This window comes from Amblyomma mixtum, chromosome 9, assembly GCF_055824585.1.
Source record: "Amblyomma mixtum isolate Tamu chromosome 9, ASM5582458v1, whole genome shotgun sequence".
NCBI classification, from domain to species: Eukaryota; Metazoa; Arthropoda; class Arachnida; order Ixodida; family Ixodidae; genus Amblyomma; species Amblyomma mixtum.
In genome coordinates, this window is record NC_143020.1 from 69,841,312 (window position 1) to 69,864,576 (window position 23,265).

At 48.6% G+C, this 23,265-nt stretch overlaps 1 protein-coding gene across 1 annotated transcript; it reads right to left on the bottom strand.

Moving 5' to 3' along the window:
• Positions 1 to 246: 246 nt before the first annotated feature.
• Positions 247 to 5,513, bottom strand: LOC149329593 (uncharacterized). Its single transcript, XM_089560317.1, has 2 exons — positions 5,122 to 5,513; positions 247 to 1,465 (listed from the first exon to the last, which is right to left on the bottom strand). The coding sequence occupies exons 1-2, from the start codon at positions 5,407 to 5,409 to the stop codon at positions 353 to 355; spliced, it is 1,401 nt and encodes a 466-aa protein (XP_089416443.1). The 5' UTR covers positions 5,410 to 5,513; the 3' UTR covers positions 247 to 352.
• Between the last annotated feature and the right edge of the window lie 17,752 nt (positions 5,514 to 23,265).

A 23,265-nucleotide genomic window follows, 5' to 3' on the forward strand; every position in this document is an offset into this window, starting at 1 on the left:
AGGAGCACGTTACTAAGTTGCTAAAAAAGTAAAGCTTTACCGGTGACGCCGTTCCTTGTAACGCGTTACCGACAACACTGTTCCCAGATATATAACATATAGAACTATGGCTCTGACACTGGGTATGAGAAATAGTTAAGGCTTCCATTTCCAAACAAATATTGCGAGTGGCATTTGAGATTATAAGACGCTTAAAAGTACTGTCAGGAAGTAAAAAACAGCAATGACATCGAACGCAAACCTTAGTAACTGGCATTCAAACTGCGAATTTATTTTAAAAGAAATGCTACATATCGTAGTGGTCACGAAGCTTTCTTCAAAATCCTTGTCCCTGTGCCGTTTCAAGAGAAACTCAAGGCAGGAGCTCCCACTTGACTCGAAGCTTGTCGTCTTCAACAAAGCCGTCATTCAGGAGGTCCGCTAGGACAAAGGAAGCGTTTAAAGCACAACTAAAAACCCTCGAAGGTTCGGGCTTTTGGAAACACTTATCAGAACGACATGTTTTATCCTCGACCTCACGTTCGGCGCCTCCCTTCGGGTGCACGACGCTCAGCTTGATTCTTTGCTCGAATGGCCACAGAACAGCGTCGTCCAGGTCGCCTTTGTGCACCGCTAAGCAAACATGCACAGTAACCGAGTCACGTCTATTCCAGAAGTATAGGCCGGGGTATATGCCGTAGCCACGCAGGTACACCATCTCGTTGTAATAGCAAGCAGTGCCTTCCTTCAGCGCTTTCTCTTCGAGGGATTTCACACCCTGTACAAAAAACTCGCACCGCGTTGCTTGCAGCTGAGCCAGTGTATGCACTTTTGTGATGCGCTCCAACGTCTTCTGACCATTCTCCCTCCCTTCTGTTGTGGCTTGCTCCAGGGCAGCTGTGATTTGAGAAATAATTCCTGCAGTTTTCGTTCTCATATTACCCAACTGATCTTTCAGTACTTTTTCTAATCGGTTCACCTCTGCGGAAATAATATTTACGGCGTCGCTACGTGTTGTCAAACATTCTTTCATTCCCGCGTTTGACGCTAAGAGCTCACGCAAGGTTTCCTTCAAGTTCTCAGAATTCGGTACTCTGGCTGCCACTTTTTGCCTCAAAGCTTCTTTGATTGTGTTCATATCATGAGACATTTCATTCAACCTGTCACCGTGTGTGCTATTATCAGCAGTGATTCTGTGGAGATAGCCCTTGATTTCATCCGCCTGCTTTTGAAATGCTTGGCTGAAAGTAGCAAAAGACGCATTTCCATCCTTGACGACGCAGTTGCTTTGGGTTTCCAACGAGGCGTTGGTCATCGAGCCGCAAGTTCCCGATCTGAGGTGGGCGCACACTTCGCTGCAGAGGACTTCGATCGAACACTTGGGGCAGCGAGTAGAATGGTGCACACATTCCCGCTGGAAATGGTGGGCGATCATGGAAGCAGCCGCCACATGCTGGCAACCCCGTTCTGCATTCCAGCACTTGACCTGCAAAGCGAACAAGAGTATATCCATTGAAATCACTGTTGCCTCAAAAACTATTGATTTTTTTAATTTTTGTTTTTAAGTTAATTCCTGCTGTGAATTCACGTCAGCATTTGGTTGAGCACAGGGTAGTAGGGTGCTATACAGATTTGTTCTTCAAAATCTGCAACTTCGTACCTGCAACACATAAAGTGCAAAGACACTGCTCCATTTTCACTTCTGCGCTAACCTCACTCTGACTGATACGTGAATTAAAATAAATGTGTTATATTTATAGCTTCCTGTACCAGTTGTCTCGATTTTAGTTCTCCCCATTTGCCCTCATTTTGGGCCACCTGCGTACGTACAGACGTACATCGCAGTAAGCAGCAGCAGAGAACGACACTCAACAGCACCCATGTTTGGTTTGGTTTGGTTTGGTTTATGGGGTTTAACGTCCCAAAGCGACTAAGGCTATGAGAGACGCCGTAGTGGAGGGCTCCGGAAATTTCGACCACCTGGGTTTCTTAACGTGCACTGACATCGCACAGTACACGGGCCTCTAGAATTTCTCCTCCAAAGAAATTCTAGCCGCCGCGGCCGGGATCGAACCCGCGTCTTTCGGGCCAGCAGCCGAGCACCATAGCCACTGAGCCACCGCGGCGGCAGCACCCATGTTTAATTGCGCGCATATGCTGCATATCTGGCCACGTTCAGGCAAGGTAGGATCATACGATATCGTTCTCTCCACTTAATAATGCTAGCAAATGTTGAAATGATGGTAGACGGAGACGACAACACAGTAAAACAGCTTCGTCTTTTGAAACTGCAGTCAGAGAAACGCAACGATAGATTCCTACCGCATGAAGGAATTCCTGATTGTAATTTATTTTACATAAGCCTACTACCGTACTGAAACACCAGACGTAAGTTCCTAATGAAGAATATACCATGAAAAACAGCGGCTTGTATGCTAGTGTGCCGAATAACAAACTGACATTCACTCTGCATGCTATATGTATTACGTGTTGCATGGTCACGGAATACGATGCATGAAAAAAGAAAGGAAATGATTTTAACCTTTTAATGCAATAAAGAATGTTACCTGATTGAGCAACTCGGCGATAGATACTAGTTTTAAATTGTAAGCAAAAATATCGCCGCTAGTTGTGTTCAGTTTGTGTGCCTTCGCTTGGGACCGAAGCAAATTCCAACGTTGGAGAAATCGTTCAGCTGCAATGGCAGCTGCTCTTGAAAGAGAACTATTCAATGACAAGACCTGTGCTTGCGATAGTTGCGATAACACGCTTAGCTTGTCACACTGAATTCATAACAAAAAAAGGTGCACTCTACTGCATACAGTACCGTATTACGGTGGACCACGACAGCAAAAAGATGGAAAAAACTGAAGCCTCTCTTCTTCGCGAAAAAGTAGAAATAGAGGTCTTTCCTTTGAGTGATGAGCGCACCTGACTGACAGAGCTTGTTGTCCACGGTTTATTTTGCCTCATCTAGCATTAAAGTTGTTCAGATTAGCGAGCTTTGACAGTCAGTTAAGGCACAGCATAACACTACACCCAAGCGGCATAATCAACCGGCCCAACGTTGGAAACAGATGGTTTCATTCTGGCCCATTGTATGACCGACCTTCGCCAGTAATATTCGGCCCATTACCTGCGCTACTTGCGTACCTCTCGGACCTTCGCGGGTAAGAAGGTTTATTAACAATGGCTTTTTTTTTCTCTTTAGGCGCAGTACAAAATACCATGACATACGATAAAACACTACGCACGATGATCACCTTTAACTGCCAAATATTTTTTTTTCGCACAGTCTTGATTACTCACACATCCGGAGAGCCAGAAAGAATGCGAGAGTATTAAGAGGGAACTCGCTCCATGCCTAAGAGATCCTTCAATAATGCAGAAATACGTGTCCTTTCCTTAAAAGCTTCCAGACATCTAAGTCATCTATGCGGCTCCATAGGGCGGCTTCTTTAGTCTATCCTGCTTATCCAGCATTTAAAATATGCGGGAAATAAGAGCAGCATTCGTGCACACATTTCCATAGGAAGGTCAGAGAGCCATTTCTAACGGTATCAGGCACTGTCGAACAGTTAGTTCATCAGCGTCTTATCAGCTTTTGCTTTAGGCAGCCTCATCTTCCTGGTTCTTCCCACACGCACCCGTAACCCCCATCACTACTAGTGTCGTCGTCATCGGAGAGTGAAAGCTTACAAGACTCCGAATGATTACCATCATCATCAGCCTGACAGCGCCCACTGCAGGGCAAAGACCTCTCCCATGTCTCTCCAATTAACCCCTGTCCTGTGCAAGCTGCGGCCGCTGCATCAACGCAAACTTCTCTTATTAACCACCATTCATTTGGAAGTCATCAACCCTCAAACGCGGGTCAATGACATCCTAGTCGAAATCGAGTGGAAAGAATGGGCTTAGGCAGGGCATGTAATGCGAAGGCAAGATAACCGCTGGTCCTTAAGGATAACGGAGTGGATTCCAACAGAATGCAAGCGTAGCAAGGGGGCGGCAGAAAGTCAGGTTGGCAGATGAGATTAAGAACGCTTATCACCGCTGACTTATTGCATGATGTGGCAGGATTTCTTTTCTTCGAAACATGCTTTCCTCACAAACAATAAAGACGATAAAAAAAAGACCAACGCATTGAACGAGAAACAGAGCTTGCAGGAAGAATATAAAGTAGGCAAAGTTGGCAAACAGAGCAAAAAATTAGATTGTTTCACGTGGAAGTCAAAACAAACAATCAACTTGGGGCATAACTATCCCTAATTAAAGACCACTACGATTGTCTTCGTGGCGAAGATTTCCAGGCGCTTTCTTGCTGCGGGCTGTATTAAGGTTAGGGTAGACTTAAAACATTCCGCAGTGTACGCATTTGAATGATCCGGCAAACCCTCCTGTCCGGGGCTGGTTTCAATTCAATGCACGGTAATGGCTAACTAAGGCGGGTACTCGGGCAATTCAAAGCGCAGCACATGGGCCAAGAAAATAACATACGAAGCAACGGGCTACAATGGTATACCGGAATACAGCTCTAGTACAAAGGAGTGCGACTTTTTGTTAAGCAATCAGAGCGACTGGTCCCGTCAGTCCATTTCATGTTCCGCGTGTTGCATTGGGATTTCTTTTGTAGATATTGGAAGGCTTTTTTCTGGAACAAATAAAGGTTATCGACAGCTCAAGACAAAAAGTGGCTGTGGCGCAACTCACCTCAGCCAGCATGAACTGAGCGAGAGCTCCTGAGCATGGTTATACACTGTCCAGCTTTGGTTCACCTTTATTTTTTCAAGACTTCAGCGAGCGCAAACCACGTGCCACAAGTGCAAGATCAAGCGTCCAGAGCGACGGTCGGGGCAGCGGCGGACGTGACCGCCAAGCGCAAGAGCGAGTCAGGTGACTCATCACGTGCGGCCACAGGCGAGAAGGAGCGGCAGAGCAAGCAGCCTGCGCAGCGGTGGACGTGACTGCCAAGTGCGCAGCTATGGCGACGATGAAGAAGAAGATCGAGGCCCCGGCCGCACGCGATTTTCGACATGAGAGGTCAAATCAAAGACCCAGTTGAGCTTCAGGCTAAGGGTGAAAGGAGCATAGTTTTTAGCTTTAAAAGAAAGGAGAGGGAGAGGTGGAAGTTGAGTGACTAACCTCTCGCCTCAGCAGCTGATCTAGAGAAAAGTCCTTCCAGTCCACGTCGTCTTCGTCGTGCCACTCGTGGCCGTCCAGCGGACAGACGTGCATGTCTTCCTGGGCGCATTGCTCGTAGCACGAGTCGCACAGCACGTGCATGCAGGACAGCAACGCGGTCCTCTTGCGCACCAGCCCGCAAGCACTGCACACCCTGTTCGACGGAATGGTCTTGACGAAACTCAGAGGTCTCCAGTCGAGGTCCGGGCCGAAGCCAACCAGGGTATATTGGGTAGCTGCAGGAGGCATCCCTCTTCACGTGCGCTCGCTGCCCCGCGGCCTGAAAAAGTGCATTTTTCCGCCCCCTCCGTGCGGGCTGTTATCTATTTCGTTTTGTCGTCAGGGCGACTATCAGAGCGGCGTCCGCTGCCTCTCGCGGAACTTATCGCCTGCTGCGCCCGTTTTTCTGTCGTTATCTCTCCAGCTGCATTCACAACCTCCTCTATACGTAGCTGTACCTCAGGCGGCTTTCTTTCGGAAGGCCTCAAGCGAGTAATAAATTTCTGTCCGCTGCCTAATGGACGAAATGAAATATTGCCACACATTACAACATGAGGATACTCGGTGTGAATTGCTGCAGCCGCTGAGTGGCTATGGCATTGTAACACTCAATAGTAGTATTTCACGGTTACAACATAGCCGCCGAGGTGCGCGCGTTCGAGATTCGCGGGTTGCATCCCGTCCGTGCTGGAGTTTCGACGCCAGCGAAAGCTAAAATTTTCCTTGGAAAACTACCCCGGTTTGTGTTGAAAAACTAGTGTTATGATCGGTTTGTTACAGTGCCCTACATCAAAGGCACAGCTCAAAAATCTCTAGCCTTGGTTTAGGACTTTAAGACCCAAAAATCCTTCCGGCATTCTGGTGATATTTCATAAAAAAAAAGGTTTGCAACCACTTCTTCTGTTCCGTGTGAAACTTACGTCAAAATCGAATTTGTCCGGGGCAAGCTGCAATAGTGTTATCAGCGCGGAGAGCTAAATATTTCAGGTGAGAACTTTCTGTACCTCGTCACCGACACATTATGATGCTGTGGGCGTGTGCAAACTGCTCAGTTGGCCTACCTAAGCTTTCACACACTTCGCACTGCAATGATCTAATTGATATTTCGCTTACTTAAATGATGGTGATGATGATTTTATGGCTCAAGAGCATCTTTGGTCAAGGAGCACCGTTAGACGAGGTGCTTTTGTCTACACATGGTCGAGTCAGAGCGCCATTTCCCCAGCATTACAACCTGAATAAGTCGAGCACCAAGAGAGGGAAAAGAGAGAGAAAGCTTTATGTGTCTTGAAATTACGCGGGTGGCTTCACCGGTGGCCCTATATGGGCACTTTCGCTTATACTGGCAGCAGTTTTTATTGCGAAAGCAATACTACGCTTATGAACGGCCTTTCGCGTAGCGGCGGCCCGTAGCCACGTTTGACCTTTAAAATGACCTCTGACGTCATACCAGGGGGAGAGATGGGCTACCAAGTCGGCTCGTTACGCAGCGGTGGCAGGTAGCCACGCGTGACATTTAGAATGACCCCTGACGTCATACCATACCCAGTGACGTCACATCGTGACGTCACAACAAAGCTAAAGTCCAGAAGGTCCACTTTGCATAAAGGAAGACATTTTTTTAAAGCACACTACCAGGCGAAATAGAACATACAGTCTTTGTCAAAAGTATACAGCCCAAGCCTTCTGCTTCTGAGCCCTGCAGCTCGGCTCCTCTTGCATACTCACGGACCCTAATCTCACGAAGGCGGAAGGAATTCAAGCCTCCCAAACTTAGTACAGTTAAATAGGCTACACGACTTAGAAGAAAACTCCTTGGGCCGTATATTTTTGACAGAGTACCCCTTTTAACCAGCTCGCCGCTCCGCTGAACCGATATCGTTTTCGAGAGCAGTGCGGCCGTGTTGTAACTGATTGCCGGTTAAGGTGATTTTCACTCAGCTGCAAACACAACTCCCAACAAATGCTGACAATTGCCTCTGGTGCGTCCTTCCTGCCGTTTTTCCCGGCAGGGAAAAGGCGAGGACCTCCACAAGCAACGTTTCGGCGTGATGGCTTCGGCAGGAGCCGAGAAGGCCACTGTCGCTAATTCACGCGCGAAGGCAACCTTCTTCAATGCTGACATCACGTAATGGTCGTTAGGTCTGAAGTGAATTATAGCACACAGGGCGGGTCGCTAGGCAGCCACACAGTTTGCAATCGGTAGCCAGTGGTTGGAAGTAGTAAGAGAATATGTTTTTTTTAGGGCAGGTAGTGACAGCTGGTCCGGATCATGAGTGGGAAATAACTAGATGAATAAGAATGGAATGGAGGACATATGGCAGGTTCACTAAGATCATGAATAGCAGTTAACCAATATCCCCCAAGACAAAAGTATACAACAGCTGTATCTTACCAGTACTCAACTATGGGGCACAAAACGTGGAGGCTAGCAAAGAGGGTTCAGCTTAAGTTAAGGACAAAGCAGCGAACTATGGAAAGAAAAATGATAGGTGTAACGTTAAGAGATCGGAAGAGGGCAGAGTGGGTGAGAGAACAAATGCGCGTTAATGATGTCCTAGTTGAAATCAAGAGGTAGAAGTGGGCTTGGGCAGAGCATGCAATGCAAAGGCAAGGTAACCGCTGGTCCTTAAAGGGGCCCAGAAACACAATCTTAGTTAACTGTTTTGCCTGTTGATTGCATACAGTGAGTTATAATGGTGCTATTAGCGTCGGTAATACCGCGTACATTCCGTTTTTTAATATTTTAATGTCCTCCCAAAAACAGCTTCATGCTCTGATGGTGTCCCCCACAGAGTGGCGGGTTTTTAGCAACGGATATGACATCACCTGGCGCGAGCTTGATGACCGGACAAACAGTAAATATACTGCAAATTGTGTGAATAAATAGAGACACATTTTGTCACCTGTCTGCGTTTTATATTTGATCAACAAAAACAATTTGTTTGTTTTAGATAAAAGCCCTGCAAAGCAAGTAAAATAAAAATACACCACCAGGGGCGCTCTGGCATGGAAACAACGCTGCCAGTCTCACAGAGAGCAGGCAACCATGGAGTACAAACTTACGCGACGTGCTCTGGCTGGCTGTTTTGATTGGTTGCGCCAGGTGCCGTCATTGGGAGAGCGAAATAGGAGAGGGAAGCCCCGCCAAAATCGAGTTGAGGGCAGCGTTTTGTTTGCTTGTATTTTGAAATTTCTTCACTGAATAACTCCCGTTCCTGTGCATCGATTCCTGTAATTCTTTTTAAGTCAGCATCTGTGTGACATAAAGAACCCATCTGAAGTATAGCCGGTATTCCCCCAGGCAGTGTTTCGCAGCCCCTTTAAGGGTAACGGAGCGGATTCCAAGAGAAGGCAAGCGTAGCAGGGGGCGGCAGAAAGTTAGGTGGGCGGATGAGATCAAGAAATTTGCGGGAATACGGTGGCTACAACTGGTGAAGGAGAGGGTTAATTGGAGAGACACGGGAGAGGCCTTTGCCCTGCAGTGGGCGTAGTCAGGCTGATAATGGTGATGATGATGATGTTTTCGCACATTCATTTAAATCGGGAGTGATTTTAAATGTTAATTTACTAAGCTCGTGGACCTCTGTATGCTTTACCGCACTACCTAATTATATCTGTCATGGCGTGGTTTTCCAAACTCTATACAATATTTCCGTGTTTTATTTGTGTTACATAAGTGGTTGTGTGCTTTCTGCTAGTTTCTTCCGTGTAGCAGTCCTTCGGCTTCCACATGCGTGCCTACGACCTCTGCTTCGCCCAGCGCTGGATTAAGGGGGGGTCTAAGGGGGCTGGAGCCCAGGGCCTCACCTCCGACAGCAGGAGAAGGGGCCCATTTATTCTAACATGCTTAGTATATGGGACCGCGGGCAATGGAACTTTGAGCGACACGTATGAAGCGAGAAAACCAGAACGAGGGGATGGGCCCCCACCTTATGTAACTTCGTTTAGCCGAATCAGTTGGGGAGAGCTTGTCGAGCTGCAAAAACTGGAATCCCCCGCCTCCCCGGACGGGGCCCCCTTTCTTACGAAGCGATATATGGATTTGCTTACGGATTGCGGAACGGTTTTCTTGGTTTCCTCAATCCCCCCGTCCAGTGGAATCTGAAGGTGTAGTGTGTTTGAGAAGCTTAGCGTCGGCATAATATCCGTTTCCACAGAGCGGAGGGGTCGGAGTCCCGCCTCGCCGCCAAGCATTCTGCTGGGACTGCTGTCATAATCCATTTAAAACCCTCTAATTAATTTTTAAAACAACACTTATATCCGCTAATATGCACTGCAGTGCTAGATGTAAAAAATACTTGCTTTGCGCCCTCTGCATGACTTACAAATGTAAGGAAATGCAACGCTTTAATGTCACAAGTATGATTAGAGCAGGGTAGGCAAAAAAGTGTTCTTGCCTTCGCTGGTACAAATCTTGAGTTTGCTCCCCCCCTTATGCAATGCCCTCGGGCCTTTAAGGGAAAAAATAAATGAAATGAAATGAAACCAGATTTCGCCGCAGAATTTTAAGCGGCGTCTACTTGTGCGATTATCATATACAAACTGTTCAGAAAATAAAGGCGCAGAGTAGAATGCGTCTCCCAGATACGAGGGTGGATTTTTCGAGTTCGAATTTCACACAGATACGACGTTTGGTCCTCAGTATTTTTAAAGCGAAAAGCTTCACTACGCTAGTCAACACCGCGCTTCGCGTGAGCCGGCGTATGTCGAGCACGAGTGACGTCACGCACGGCGCAGGCTACTGCGCGTGTGCGCCGCCGCTTCGCCTCCTCGCCACCGTTTGACCTTTCGCCGCAGCCTTGCGCAGTGCGCATTTGAAAGGAGGGGTATACAAGGCACGCTTGCCCATAGAACAGGCGCACGCTGCCGCGCGCTATGCGTCATCGTTTGAACATGGAACATTCAACATGAAAGGAGAAGAGTGTGATACTACCGATACAGTAGTGATCATAAAGCATAACCACCAGCTAAACCATAAGCATTACCGCAGCTTTTCACTTCGAGATATCCAGGCTTAACCTTAACTAAGCCCCAGCCAATTTTTTTTTTATAAACACCGGGTTTTCTTCTTTAGCGTTACCAAATTGAAAAACAAATCAGGCGGTGCTAGCTTCTTGCAATCCCACAGTTTCACTTCGTGCTCCGGCGGCCACTAGGAAAGCGAAACACTCGCTTATGGGTTTATGTTTAGGTTATATATAGGCTTTAACGTCCCATATGAAGTCCGGCTATGCGGGACGCCGTAGTGAAAGGCTCTGGATAATTTCAACCACCTCGAGTTCTTTAAAGTACACAGATATCGCATAGTGCGCGGGCCTCTAGCATTTCGCCTCCTGCGAAGTGCGACCGCCGCGGCAATTTATTTTGTTCGTTCTTTTTTCTTGGGATTGTATTTGTAGAGCCAGGTGAAATTTTAATTTTCGAGGAAATAAAAGGTGCAGTAACTGCCTCACTTCTAGGTGGACACCTCAACCGTGTCTTGATGAGAGGGAGGAAGGTATGAATGAAAGGCGAGAAAGAGGTGTCGTTGGTTTATTGGTTTATGGGGTTTAACGTCCGAAAGCAACTCAGGCTACGAGGGACGCCGTCGTGGAGGGCTCCGGAGATTTCGACCACCTGGGGTTCTTTAACGTGCACTGACATCGCACAGTACACGCGCCTCTAGAATTTCGCCTCCATCGAAATTCGACCGCCGTGTCCGGGATCGAACCCGCATCTTTCGGCTTAGCAGCCGAGCACCATAACCACTGAGCCACCGCGGCAGCAAAAAAGGAAATATATATAGATTGTAAGGATAAAGAAGATGCGTCTGATGGTTTTGCAAAGACGAAGACGAAGTGACAGTGCTCTCGAGAGTCTTCGGCCAGCGCTACGCTTGTGTGCCTTTCGCCGACCTGATCCCGGACTGCTGCCGTTGCCATTCCCGTCGCCCCAGTACCTCGTACTAAACCCCCCGTTACATTTGGTGGAGGAGTCGGGGTAAAAACATCGGCCCTGGAGCTCCGTAGTCGTGCTCTCCCGACGCGCAAGATGCCTGAGGACGTCCAACACCAGGCCGTACAAGTGGGCCAGGCTGTCATCTGTGCCGGCTCCCTTCGTCAACGGGACCCGACCATTTTCAGCGGCACCGACGAGAACGATGTTGAAGATTGGCTCACATCGTACGAGCGGGTGAGCGTATACAACAAATGGGACGATGTGACGAAGCTAAACAACGTCATCTTTTACCTCGCCGGTGTGGCTAACCTCTGGTATCGCAACCATGAGGCAGATATTCAAACCTGGTCCACCTTTAAGACTAAATTTTCCGAAGTATTTGGTCGGCCGGCTGTCAGGCAACTCCGAGCCGAACAGCGATTGCGCGAACGATCTCAGCAGGCTAGTGAAAGCTTCACTAGCTACATTGAGGATGTCGTCGACTTGTGCAAGCGGGTCAACGCTCGTATGTCGGAAGCCGACAAGATCCAACACATCTTGAAAGGCATCGATGACGACGCTTTTCAGATGCTTCTAGCGCGCGACTTGCGTACCGTTGCTGAAGTTGTCACGCTGTGTCAAAGCTTTGAGCAGTTGCGCAAGCAGAGGATTCTGACACGCCAGCGGCCACAGCAGGTTGAGTCGCTTGCTGGGCTCACGCCTGCTCCTGACCCGTCGCTGCTACAGCAGATTAAAGACTTCGTGCGGGAAGAAGTGGCACGTCAACTTTCCTTTCTGCCGAGCGCTCACGACCGACCATCATATCTGGCTCCAGCCCTCCGACATACAATTCAAGAACAAATTGCTGAGGCTCTTCCACCGGCCCATCCGTCACCACCTGTCACGGTTCCGCTGACATACGCTGACGTTGTCGCCAGACCACAACCTGTGGCGGCTCCGCTCACATATGCCGAAGCCGTCGCAAGACCGCCTCCTGTCGCGGCTCCAGTGACGTATGCCGATGTCGTCGCAAGACCGCAGCCGCAAATCTATAATGCGCCTCCGGCGCATTTGCGAGGGCCAGTGGCTTACCGTCGACCTACTCCAAGGGTCAGCGATTATTGGCGCACAACGGACAATCGGCCGATTTGCTTCTTTTGTGGTCTCCCAGGTCATGTATCTCGGCATTGCCGCCGTCGTCTCCCGGACGCGGAAATTCCTCCCCAAGCTCCTGGGTACTGGCCTCCACCGAGTCAGTACTCTGTGCCAGCTGCGCCGCCGCAAAGTCGTACTTTCTCGCCGGACCGTTCTACCCTCTCCAGCCGCCGGCCCTCTTCTCCACGACGCCGGTCTATCTCGCCTATGCGACGTCGCCCCACCGCTAACCAGGAGGAAAACTAGGCGCCGCAGTTCCTGAGGCGAGAACTGCGTCCACAACGAACTTCGAAAGGCCTCATCCGTCAGCCGCTAACCTCATTGAAATTTCCGTCGACGGCGTTTCTGTCATGGCGCTTGTCGACACTGGTGCTGCGGTTTCCGTCATGGACGCAAAGCTGTGTAGTTCTTTAAGAAAAGTAAGGACGCCAATTGCTGGACTCTCACTGCGCACTGCCAGCGCTCAGAACATCCAGCCGTCAGCAGCGTGTACCGCTCGCGTTGTCATCCAGGGGACCATCTATGCCGTCGAATTCGTCGTATTGCCCTGCTGTTCTCATGCTGTTATCCTGGGCTGGGATTTCCTATCGCGCCATGCTGCTATCATCGATTGTGCTCGAGCTGAAATCGAGTTCTCTCACCTGCCCGAAGCTGTCTTGGACACTGCCCCCCCTTCTGGTGCCTGTGTTAAGGCCCTCGTTGCCGAAGACATTGACCTGCCTCCCTGCTCTTCTGTCCTCGTACCCCTTTCTTGCGGCCCTCTTCGCGACGACACTGTCCTCTTCACTCCGTCCTCTATCTTTCTGCACCGCAAGTGCCTGCCTCTGCCATACGCCGTACTGACTATATCCGCTGGCCTCTCCGTACTGTTCGTGTCTAACCCATTCTCGTTCCCCAACGCCTTGCGCCTAGGTGAATGTCTCGGCACTGTACAGCCATTCGCGTCTCTGCTCATCCGCGAAGAGGCGGACGACGCGCCGCACCTCTCCATAGCCGCACTCAGCCCACCTACTGCTGCGCCCGATCCCTCCTCAACCGAAGCATTCCTTCGCTCCATCGACGACAACCTTCCAGCGCCGCAAAGGGCACAGCTTCTCACTTTACTTGATCAGTTTCGCTCCTCATTTGACTCACATCAAAGTTCCTTGGGCCAAACTTCCACTGTCACCCATGCCATCGACACAGGTGACCACGCACCGCTGCGACAACGTCCCTATCGTGTGTCTGTCGCCGAGCGCCAAGTTATTGAAGACCAAGTCGACAAGATGCTCCAGAGCGGCGTCATTCAGCCCTCAAGCAGCCCATGGGCGTCGCCTGTGGTACTCGTCAAAAAGAAGGATGGCTCCATACGCTTCTGTGTAGATTACCGCCGCCTTAATAAGATTACGCGCAAAGATGTCTATCCCCTCCCGCGCATAGACGACGCTCTGGACTGTTTGCAAGGGGCCGAACTCTTTTCCTCCCTCGATTTGCGTTCCGGGTACTGGCAAGTTCCTATGAAAGAAGCCGATCGCCCCAAAACCGCCTTTGTGACACCGGATGGCTTGTATGAATTTACGGTGATGCCCTTCGGGCTTTGTAACGCCCCCGCGACTTTTGAGAGGATGATGGACACCATTTTGCGCGGACTTAAGTGGAAGACATGCCTTTGCTACCTCGACGACATTGTGGTCTTTTCCCCGGACTTTGACACCCACCTCTCCCGTTTGAAGCACGTCTTGACCTGCCTCTCTGACGCCGGCCTGCAGCTGAACTTAAAAAAATGCCGTTTTGCCGCCCGTCAATTAACAATCTTAGGTCATGTTGTCTCTAAGCAGGGTGTCAGTCCCGACCCAACGAAACTTCGTGCTGTGGTTGACTTTCCCAAACCCACCTCCATCAAAGACCTGCGCAGCTTCCTGGGTTTGTGCTCGTATTTCCGCCGATTTATTCGCAACTTTGCGTCCATTGCTGCGCCTTTGACTCAACTGCTGTCTGGAAGTGCGGATCTATCACTGTGGTCTCCAGCGTGCGACGACGCATACAACACCTTGCGCCGTCTCCTCACGGCGCCGCCCATTCTGCGCCATTTCGACTCGGCCGCTCCTACCGAAGTTCACACGGACGCCAGCGGTGTTGGCCTCGGCGCTGTCCTCGCCCAACGAAAACCTGGCTTTGACGAATACGTCGTTGCTTATGCTAGCCGCACACTCACACCAGCAGAACGCAATTACTCTGTAACTGAAAAGGAGTGTTTGGCGATTGTATGGGCCCTCGCGAAGTTTCGACCGTACATCTATGGGCGCCCTTTTGACGTTGTGACCGACCACCATGCGCTCTGTTGGCTTTGCAACCTGAAAGACCCCTCCGGCCGCCTCGCTAGATGGGCCCTTCGCTTGCAAGAATATGATATCCGCGTCGTGTATCGCACCGGCCGCAAGCATCAAGACGCCGATGCACTGTCACGCTGCCCCCTTCCTGCCGAGATCGCCAGCCTTTCCTCCTTTTCCACCTCCGGCGCTTCTCTGCCCTTGCTTCGCCTCAGCGACATGCCTTCAGCGCAACGCATGGATCCGTGGATCGCTTCCCTACTCGACTTTCTCGCCAACCCGACGGCTGCTTCCCCGTCACGTGCGCTCCGCCGCCAAGCTGCCCATTTTGCGATTCGTGACAACCTACTTTATCGCCGTAACTACAGCTCCGAAGGTCGCAAGTGGCTGCTCGTTATTCCACGCCACTTACGCTCGGAGATATGCGCATATTTCCATGCTGCCCCCCACAGTGGTCACGCGGGCGTTTTCAAGACCTATACCCGCATACGGCTGCGCTACTACTGGCGCGGAATGTACACCTTCATCATGAAGTACGTACGCTCATGCATTCCCTGCCAACGTCGCAAGACACCTCCCCATCGTTTTGCTGCTGAGCTGCAGCCGTTACCATGCCCTCCACGCCCATTCGACCGCGTTGGCATTGATTTATACGGTCCGCTTCCCTACACTGCAGCCGGCAACCGTTGGGCTATTGTAGCGGTGGATCACCTTACACGATATGCCGAAACTGCTGCCCTTCCGGCTGCCACAGCGACGGACGTTGCCTCCTTCATTTTGCACCGATTCATCCTTCGTCACGGTGCACCTCGTGAACTGCTCAGTGACCGAGGCCGCGTGTTCTTATCTGAGGTGGTGAAGGCGCTTCTCAAAGAGTGCAACACGATTCACCGAACTACCACCGCCTATCATCCGCAGACCAATGGCCTCACTGAACGATTTAACCGAACCCTCGGAGACATGCTCTCCAAGTACGTCGCTTCTGATCACACGAATTGGGATCTAGTTCTTCCGTACGTTACTTATGCGTACAATACCGCTACGCAGTCCACCACCGGCTTCTCTCCTTTCTTCCTACTTTACGGCCGCCAACCCTCTGCTACTATCGACACAATTCTCCCTTACCACCCTGATGAATCTGAATATCGGCCTGTTTCCCAAGCCGCGCAACACGCCGAAGCCTGCCGCCAAATCGCCCGCTCACTCACGACTGACACCCAGTATCACCAGCGCTCTCGCATCGACCAAGACCAAACCTCACCGAACTATTCTTCTGGAGCACTTGTGTGGCTCTGGATCCCTTCAGGCACTCCCGGTCTCTCCTCAAAATTTCTGGCAAAGTACCATGGTCCCTACCGTGTACTTGAGCGCACCTCTCCGGTTAATTATGTCGTGGAACCCCTCACGCCGTCTCCTGATCTCCGCCGCCGAGGACGGGAGACCGTTCATGTCCAGCGCCTCAAGCCCTACTACGACCCTGCCGTCTTGCCATCATCCTAAGTCGCCAGGATGGCTCCTCTTGTCCCCGGGGCGATTGTAAGGATAAAGAAGATGCGTCTGATGGTTTTGCAAAGACGAAGACGAAGTGACAGTGCTCTCGAGAGTCTTTGGCCAGCGCTACGCTTGTGTGCCTTTCGCCGACCTGATCCCGGACTGCTGCCGTTGCCATTCCCGTCGCCCCAGTACCTCGTACTAAACCCCCCGTTACAATATATATATATATATATATATATATATATATATATATATATATATATATGTATATATATATATAATAAGTTGGGGAAGTCACATTGAAAAACTTAACAGATTTATTCAACGTTTCGACCAGGGACTGGTCTTTTTCAAGAATGATCATACAGTGCATGGAAGGGTCTTCTTATAGCAGTGAACATGGCACACACAGGGCTTGAAAAAGAAAAATGAGAAAAAATCAAAAGGGGAAAGAGGAAGACAGCCAAGACACGAAACCCAAACGCCAAGGTGCGCCAGCAAAGGCGCCGCCGTGAAAGAGGTGAAAGAGGGTGGTGGGCCTGGGCGGGCACGCGACTAGTTAACAAAAAAAAAAAAAGAGCGTAGGGGTGGTTAACAAAAGAAGGCAAGTGCCTGCCAATTGTGTGCGTAAGTGTCGCCTCTAGCCACCTCTGTGTGGCCCCGCGCGACTCCAGAAAAGCACGAGAACGCACAGGTTGCGGTTGAGCTAAGTGTCTCCACGGGTGGCACGCGGACCCCCAAAACCAGATGAGGTTGCATATGAAGACCATATGGAAAGCTCCTTCTTTACAGGAGTAGAAAAAAAGGAATAAGTAAAGACAAAAAATGGCTCTGCGATGGCCGAAGGACACAAAACCACATGAGGGTCGCACGTGAGAACCACATGGATAGGCTCCTTCTTTACAGGAGTGGGAAAAAAAAAAAAAGTATAAAGACAGAAAATGGCACTGCGATGGCCGAAAGGAACGAAAACACACACACGCAGAGGCGACATGAATACACAGAAAATACACAAAATTGTGTCACTTTTGTAGCATTCTTTAGCAGAGGATATGTGGGGAAATGCGTCAAAGCCCACAAATTAAGTTATAGGCAGCGCCAGAGTGTTAGAAAGTGTACCAAAAAGGCAAATTTCATTACATGAAACACCGCTTAGGAATAACACAACAACAATATTAGAATAAATACAAATGGCACGCGAGATAATACAGGCGCCCAAAATTATAATAGAGTTCAAGAGTGTGAAAAATTGTCCCAAGAAACAAAGTTTACCCAAACGCCGTGATCAGCACCAACAAAATGATAATAATGCGGTGAATACACATGAGAGAGAGCGTCACAGAATTCGTGCTTAACCACAACAAAAATAATGTCAGTACCTCGACTAGAAATGAAAGTGTTAAATACATAACAAATCGTTATGCAACTGTCATCATAGTAGATTTAAGAAACAATATTTTCGATGCAAAAGAGTTCACAAGGAAAAGAAAAACAAACAAACAAAACATTGCAGGAAGATTTAGCCAGAAAGGCAGGAGAGTTTGCCAGGGCTTTCATTAATTCCAGCCGACAAGGTGTTAAATTTAAATATTAGATATGATTCACAGGCTTCCCTGTCGTAATGTGTCTGGAAGCCAGATTGGAGTATGGTGGCTTTGAAGTTTCCAAATGAATGGCCTTTTGTCGTTACGTGTCTTGAAAGAGGCAGATCTGGCAGTGATCTTATGTGTGCTCTGTGGTTATTTATTCTCATTCGGAAAGGAGTTTCAGTTTGCCCGATATACTGAGCACGGCACACACCGCACTCGAGGAGGTAGACTACGTTGCTGGTGTCACAGTTGAAATCTCCTCGAATTTTGAATGAGAAAGACGACGCTGTGCTGCGAGCTTCTGTGACCTTATTCATCATTGGACAAAGTTTACAGCGCGGTTTATTGCAAGGTGTGCACCCTGAGACTTCACCGTTGTCTAGTTTCGAGGAGGTTACGGCATCTTTGATATTCCTTGCCCTCCGATATACGACACGGGGTGGTTCTGGAAGCAAGCGCTTCATTTTGTCGCTCTGAAGGAGAATGTTGTGATGCTTTCTGAGAATAGCGTTAACATTCGGTGCTGTTGGAGAGTATGTTAATATCAGATTAGTTTTGTAGTTCGTCTGCGCAGTCTTGGTGTTATTTAGCATTGTACGGCGGTCTTGTACTGCAGCTTTTTCCAAGGCATCGTCGATGATAGGCTTCGGGTAGCGCTGTCGGACCAAATCCTTGCGGAGTTTCTCACAGTTAGAAGCGAAGTCCTCTTCACGGGAGCAAATGCGTTTAAATCTGAGAGCCTGGCTATATGGTATTCCTTTCTTGCAATGATTTACGTGACTACTTTTAAAATGCAAGTATTGGTGCCTGTCCGTTGGCTTCCTAAACACGGAGGTGACAAGCTTGTTTTGCGAGATCTGAAGTTTGACATCCAGAAAGCTGATCGTAGTGGTTGAGTAGGTGTGGGAAAAAGAGATGCTTCTGTGAGCATTATTAAAGTTAGCGATGAATTTGAGTAGCTCTTCTTCACCATGGCACCATATAAGAAATATGTCATCTATAAACCTCCTATAAAAAAGGGGTCTGAAGAGACAGCTCTCCAGGTATTCAGTTTCCAGAATGCCCATAAATATATTGGCATAATTAGGACCTACTTTTGTCCCCATTGATGTGCCACTAATTTGCACATAGTGGTCGCCATCAAATTCAAAGTTATTCATTTCCAAAACCAAATGCAGAAGTGTTTCGAGGGTCGTGCCATCCACTGGTCTTTCCAGCTCTGAACCTCTGTAAGCTTTAGCGACCGCCCTGATGCCATCCGAGTGGGGTATGTTGGTGTATAGGGACGCGACATCGAGGGTAACGAGTATGCTGTTTTCTGGAATGAACAGATCAATTATGTCGGAAAGAAAATGAGTTGTGTCTTTGACAAACGAAGGAAAAGTTGGTGGTATGTCTCTGATTAAGCTGTCGACAAAACTGGAAATTTTTTCTGACGCGGTTCCTATTCCGGAAATAATTGGTCGTCCTGGGTTATTTTCCTTATGTATTTTTGGCAGAAGGTAGAACCTACCGGGGATGGGAGACAACGGAAGCAAAGACTTGGCGATTTTATCAGTTATTTTGTTCTCCTTTACGAGGTCTTCTAGAGTGGTTTGGACCAGATGTTTGAAATCTGAAGTTGGGTCGGAAGCTACAGGTTTGTAAAAAGATTTGTTGCTCAGCTGCCGCTCTGCCTCATTCTTGTAGTCTTTGGTATTCATGACGACAATTGCACCACCTTTGTCTGCGGGCTTTATAATTATGTCGGACCGTGTGGCGAGAGACTTCAAGGCAATTTGTTCCTTGTGTGAAAGATTTTTTCGGCAATATGAGCGCCTTTTATATTCGGACAGTATATCACTGTGCACGGCCTTTATGTAGAGATCCAGACATTTTTCGCGCTGTGGAGGTGGAGTCCAGTGCATAGTTGATGGAAGAGATAGCCCAGCGTCTTTGTTTTGAGACTTATTATCATAGTACTCTAAGAGTCTAAGGCGACGGGCAAAATTATCTAAGTCTTTGTAAAACTGGAGCTCATTTAAGTTTCCGCTGGCGGGGCAAAAGCTCAGGCCTTTCGATAGGATGCTCCGCTCTTCGTTGGATAGGTCTGAATCTGATAGATTGATTATAGAGACACCTTTCCATGCTTGTTCACCATCAGAACTATGTTCACTGTTAGCAGGATCTTCGGCTATTTTTATTATTTCTCGACTCTCGGTAGAACATATATATATATATATATATATATATATATATATATATATATATATATATATAACTATATATATATATATATATATATATATATATATATATATATATATATATATATATATAAAGGCGCCGTAGTGAAGGTCTCCGGAATAATTTCGGCCACCTGGGGATCTTTAACGTGCTTTGAAATCGCACAGCACACGGGCGCCTTTTTGCATTTCGGCTTCATCGAAACGCGGCCACCGTGTGGCTGATTTTGAACCCGGGTACTCGGCTCAGCGCCGAGCACGATCACCACTGATCCAGGACTTAAATTCTGCTATTCAAATGCGTCCCATGAGGGCAGTAGTAAACGTTCATCGTGTAATAAAATTAATTTTAATAACTTTTTAATAATACCCTCTCGGGGCACTAACGAACGAGTGTTTCTACTTCCTAGTCGCTACCGGAGCACCCAGCTCAACTGTAGTCAGCTAGCTCAGCCTGCGTTTCTTTAATGCGTCAGCATCAGAACAGTGCTGCGAACAAAAATCCGTCTGACGGCTTCTGCACAGCGTCACTGAAAGAGGAGAGTAGGCGGCGCGCGCAGCGCGCTGCAATGCAGCCCCGCAACTTGCCGGTCGGCCCACGTGGCTATTCCGTGGCGTTTCGGCGCTCGGCCACAGACGGACACGTGTCGCGCGTTCCAAGAGTCGCGTTGTGTTTTGTGCCCTGTAAAGCTAATGCTAATGCGTTACTGTTGCATGAATCCCATTGATCGCACTTCGTTCTTTTAATTAGATGGAATTACAATGAAACATGGGATATATTCCAGTAGTGTAGCGGAAGGTCAGTTGAGGGAAAGGGAGAGGGGCCCACATGTGCATTAGCCGAGGGCCCCCCTTTTTCTTAATCCGGCCCTGGCTTCGCCTGGCGGTTGTTGGTTGGGCGGTTTTAATTCAATCGCATTTGTTTACTTGCCTTCAGGAGGATCTCTGCCTTACCTTCCTGTCTATAAACCATAGTTAAATCAGTTATCCATGATGGAAAATCTGTCGGGGATGTCTCATTCATCATGGGGCAGTGCACAGGTGAATTGCATCTTTCCCCGGCATCCAAGTGCCGTGGACTTCATGCAAATTAAAAGCCCCAAATGAAGGGCGATAGAGTCAAGTGAAACATGGAGAAGAAAACAAGAGATTCTAGCTGAGAAGGGTTGTTTTGTAGGCCAGTTGGTCATACATATTTCAAGAAATGCTTCGGCGCGGCAGACAAGGACAAAAGGTAGAATAACACCACAGAGCGCCATTTCAAGAAATGCTTCAGCGCGGCAGACAAGGACAAAAGGTAGAATAACACCACAGAGTGCCATTTCAAGAAATGCTTCGGCGCGGCAGACAAGGACAAAAGGTAGAATAACACCACAGAGCGCCATTTCAAGAAATGCTTCGGCGCGGCAGACAAGGACAAAAGGGATTCAAGGACAGACAAGGACAAGACAGACAAGGCAGACAAGGACAAAAGAGATTCTAAGTTCGATGAACTGACTATCGGAGCAGCCGATCTACACTTTCAAAGCGCAAAGTTGCTCATTCAAAACGCAGATGGCACACGCCAGCACGTCGTTATACCGGCGTGTATAACACTATCGACTTGTATAACATTATCGACGTGTATAACCCTATCATTTTTTTTTAGTAAAATCTGAAAGTTGGGCATTTTCTGGCTTTGTTGCCCCTTGTCCTGGAGCGAAAGGTCAATGTACTGTTAAGAAATTTGCATTAGAATTTAAGAAACATTTCCCGACGTTACGATTCAAACTCTGGACTCTCTGATGACATAATAGGACAAGAGTGACGTACGGTGGTAATGGAAACGAGGACTACGTGATTGCTAGCGGCGAGCGCTGCGTTCCCGCCTAGCAGCAGCTGAAATGAAAAGTACTGCCGGCCGGAAGTTGAAGGCCTCTCTCACCCGTCCTCGCTTCGTTTACGTTTGCGCCAGCTTTACAATGGATCTCGTTCCGATTCCGGCAGTGAAGTTCTCGCAAAGAACTGCGGCCTGCATTCAGCGATCTAAGCCCCACACAGCGTGCGATGCTTTTGAAGGCTGAGGCGGAGGGTATGGTGCGAAAATCATAGCGCCGATGAGTCGGCAGCGTCGCTGCCACAGCCGAGCCACCGTCACGACTGATGTGTAGCGACTGGCACGTGCGGGCATATTGAAATTCCGCAATAATAGTCGTCCTAGGGTTTCGTATCCAGCCCAGAGTCTTGGCACGTTGACAAAGCGAACACGCCGAGCAGTGCATTTGCTGACATGGAGACGCGCTGAACACTGGGTGCACACATCTTTTTCTTTGTCGCTTGGTCTGCCGTTGCACGAACTTTGTCCGAGGAGCATTTAGAGAGGCACTTGGAGGTCCTTTGCTGCGCCGCCCTTGTAAATCGAGACACTTAACGAAACCATGCAGGCACGAAGAACGCATAGCCGCGAAGCACCCCCGGAACTCAGCTGGCCGCCTCTTGCGCCGCCTATTGCAGGTTTTCTTTCACTTCCAACATTCAGTTCTTTTTTCCGTCTTCCTCGCGTGATACCAGAGCACTAGTGGCTTCAAAACAAAACTTATATTCTCCAATATCGATCCAACCCGTAAGCTTCATGTGCTTTTGTCAGCCTTGTGGTGTCTCTATTCTCGTATTTCATCACCACGCTTGTACTTACGACATTGGCTTGTGGCGGCGATATCTGCATTTTAATTTTTGCTCGTTTCTACCGTACAAGAGGTTTGTTATGAGAAATAGTGGGGTTTTTGCGCTTAGAAGTTGGTATTCAGTCGATGCAAGCCAACTTCAACTTGTGTCCCTTAAAAGTTGGTAGCATTTTCACATTTTTGTGGCGCCTTTTATTAGTCCATTTCTAGTATCCTTTAACTGGGATGATACCTCCACTTCTTCTCTCCTCTGTTTCTTGTGGTCAGGCATAAACCGCGTCTAGACATCCCAAGTTTGAATTTTTGACCAGAATAGGGCAATAAGGATAGTACTTGCACAATGTTTTAGCAGAACGAGTTTCATTTTTTTTTTAGGTTCAATTGTGGAGCACTGCCGTTATAAGGCGTAGAATGTAATGGTAAGGAAGAGCGATTAAGCTTTACTCCTTTCAGTTATGTTTGAAACCTGTGCATAGCAAGGTTGAATTGCCCGATAATCGAAGCCCCCAAGATAGTTGCAGCCTAGGCTTGGGGGAACGACATACATGGGCTCCTGTGCTCAAAATGCTTTGAGTCACCGGACCGTCATGACATCGTGAGCACTAATAGGAAAAGTAAGCGTCGAGCATGACAGGTAAAAGTATTCAAGCTCCTTTTGCAGCCAAGTTTTCTCAGGCACGAATGTTCGCCTTCTGCGAACATCTCACGCGCGGTAATGTTATTCTGTCACCGGGAAGGGCTCATCCATAAA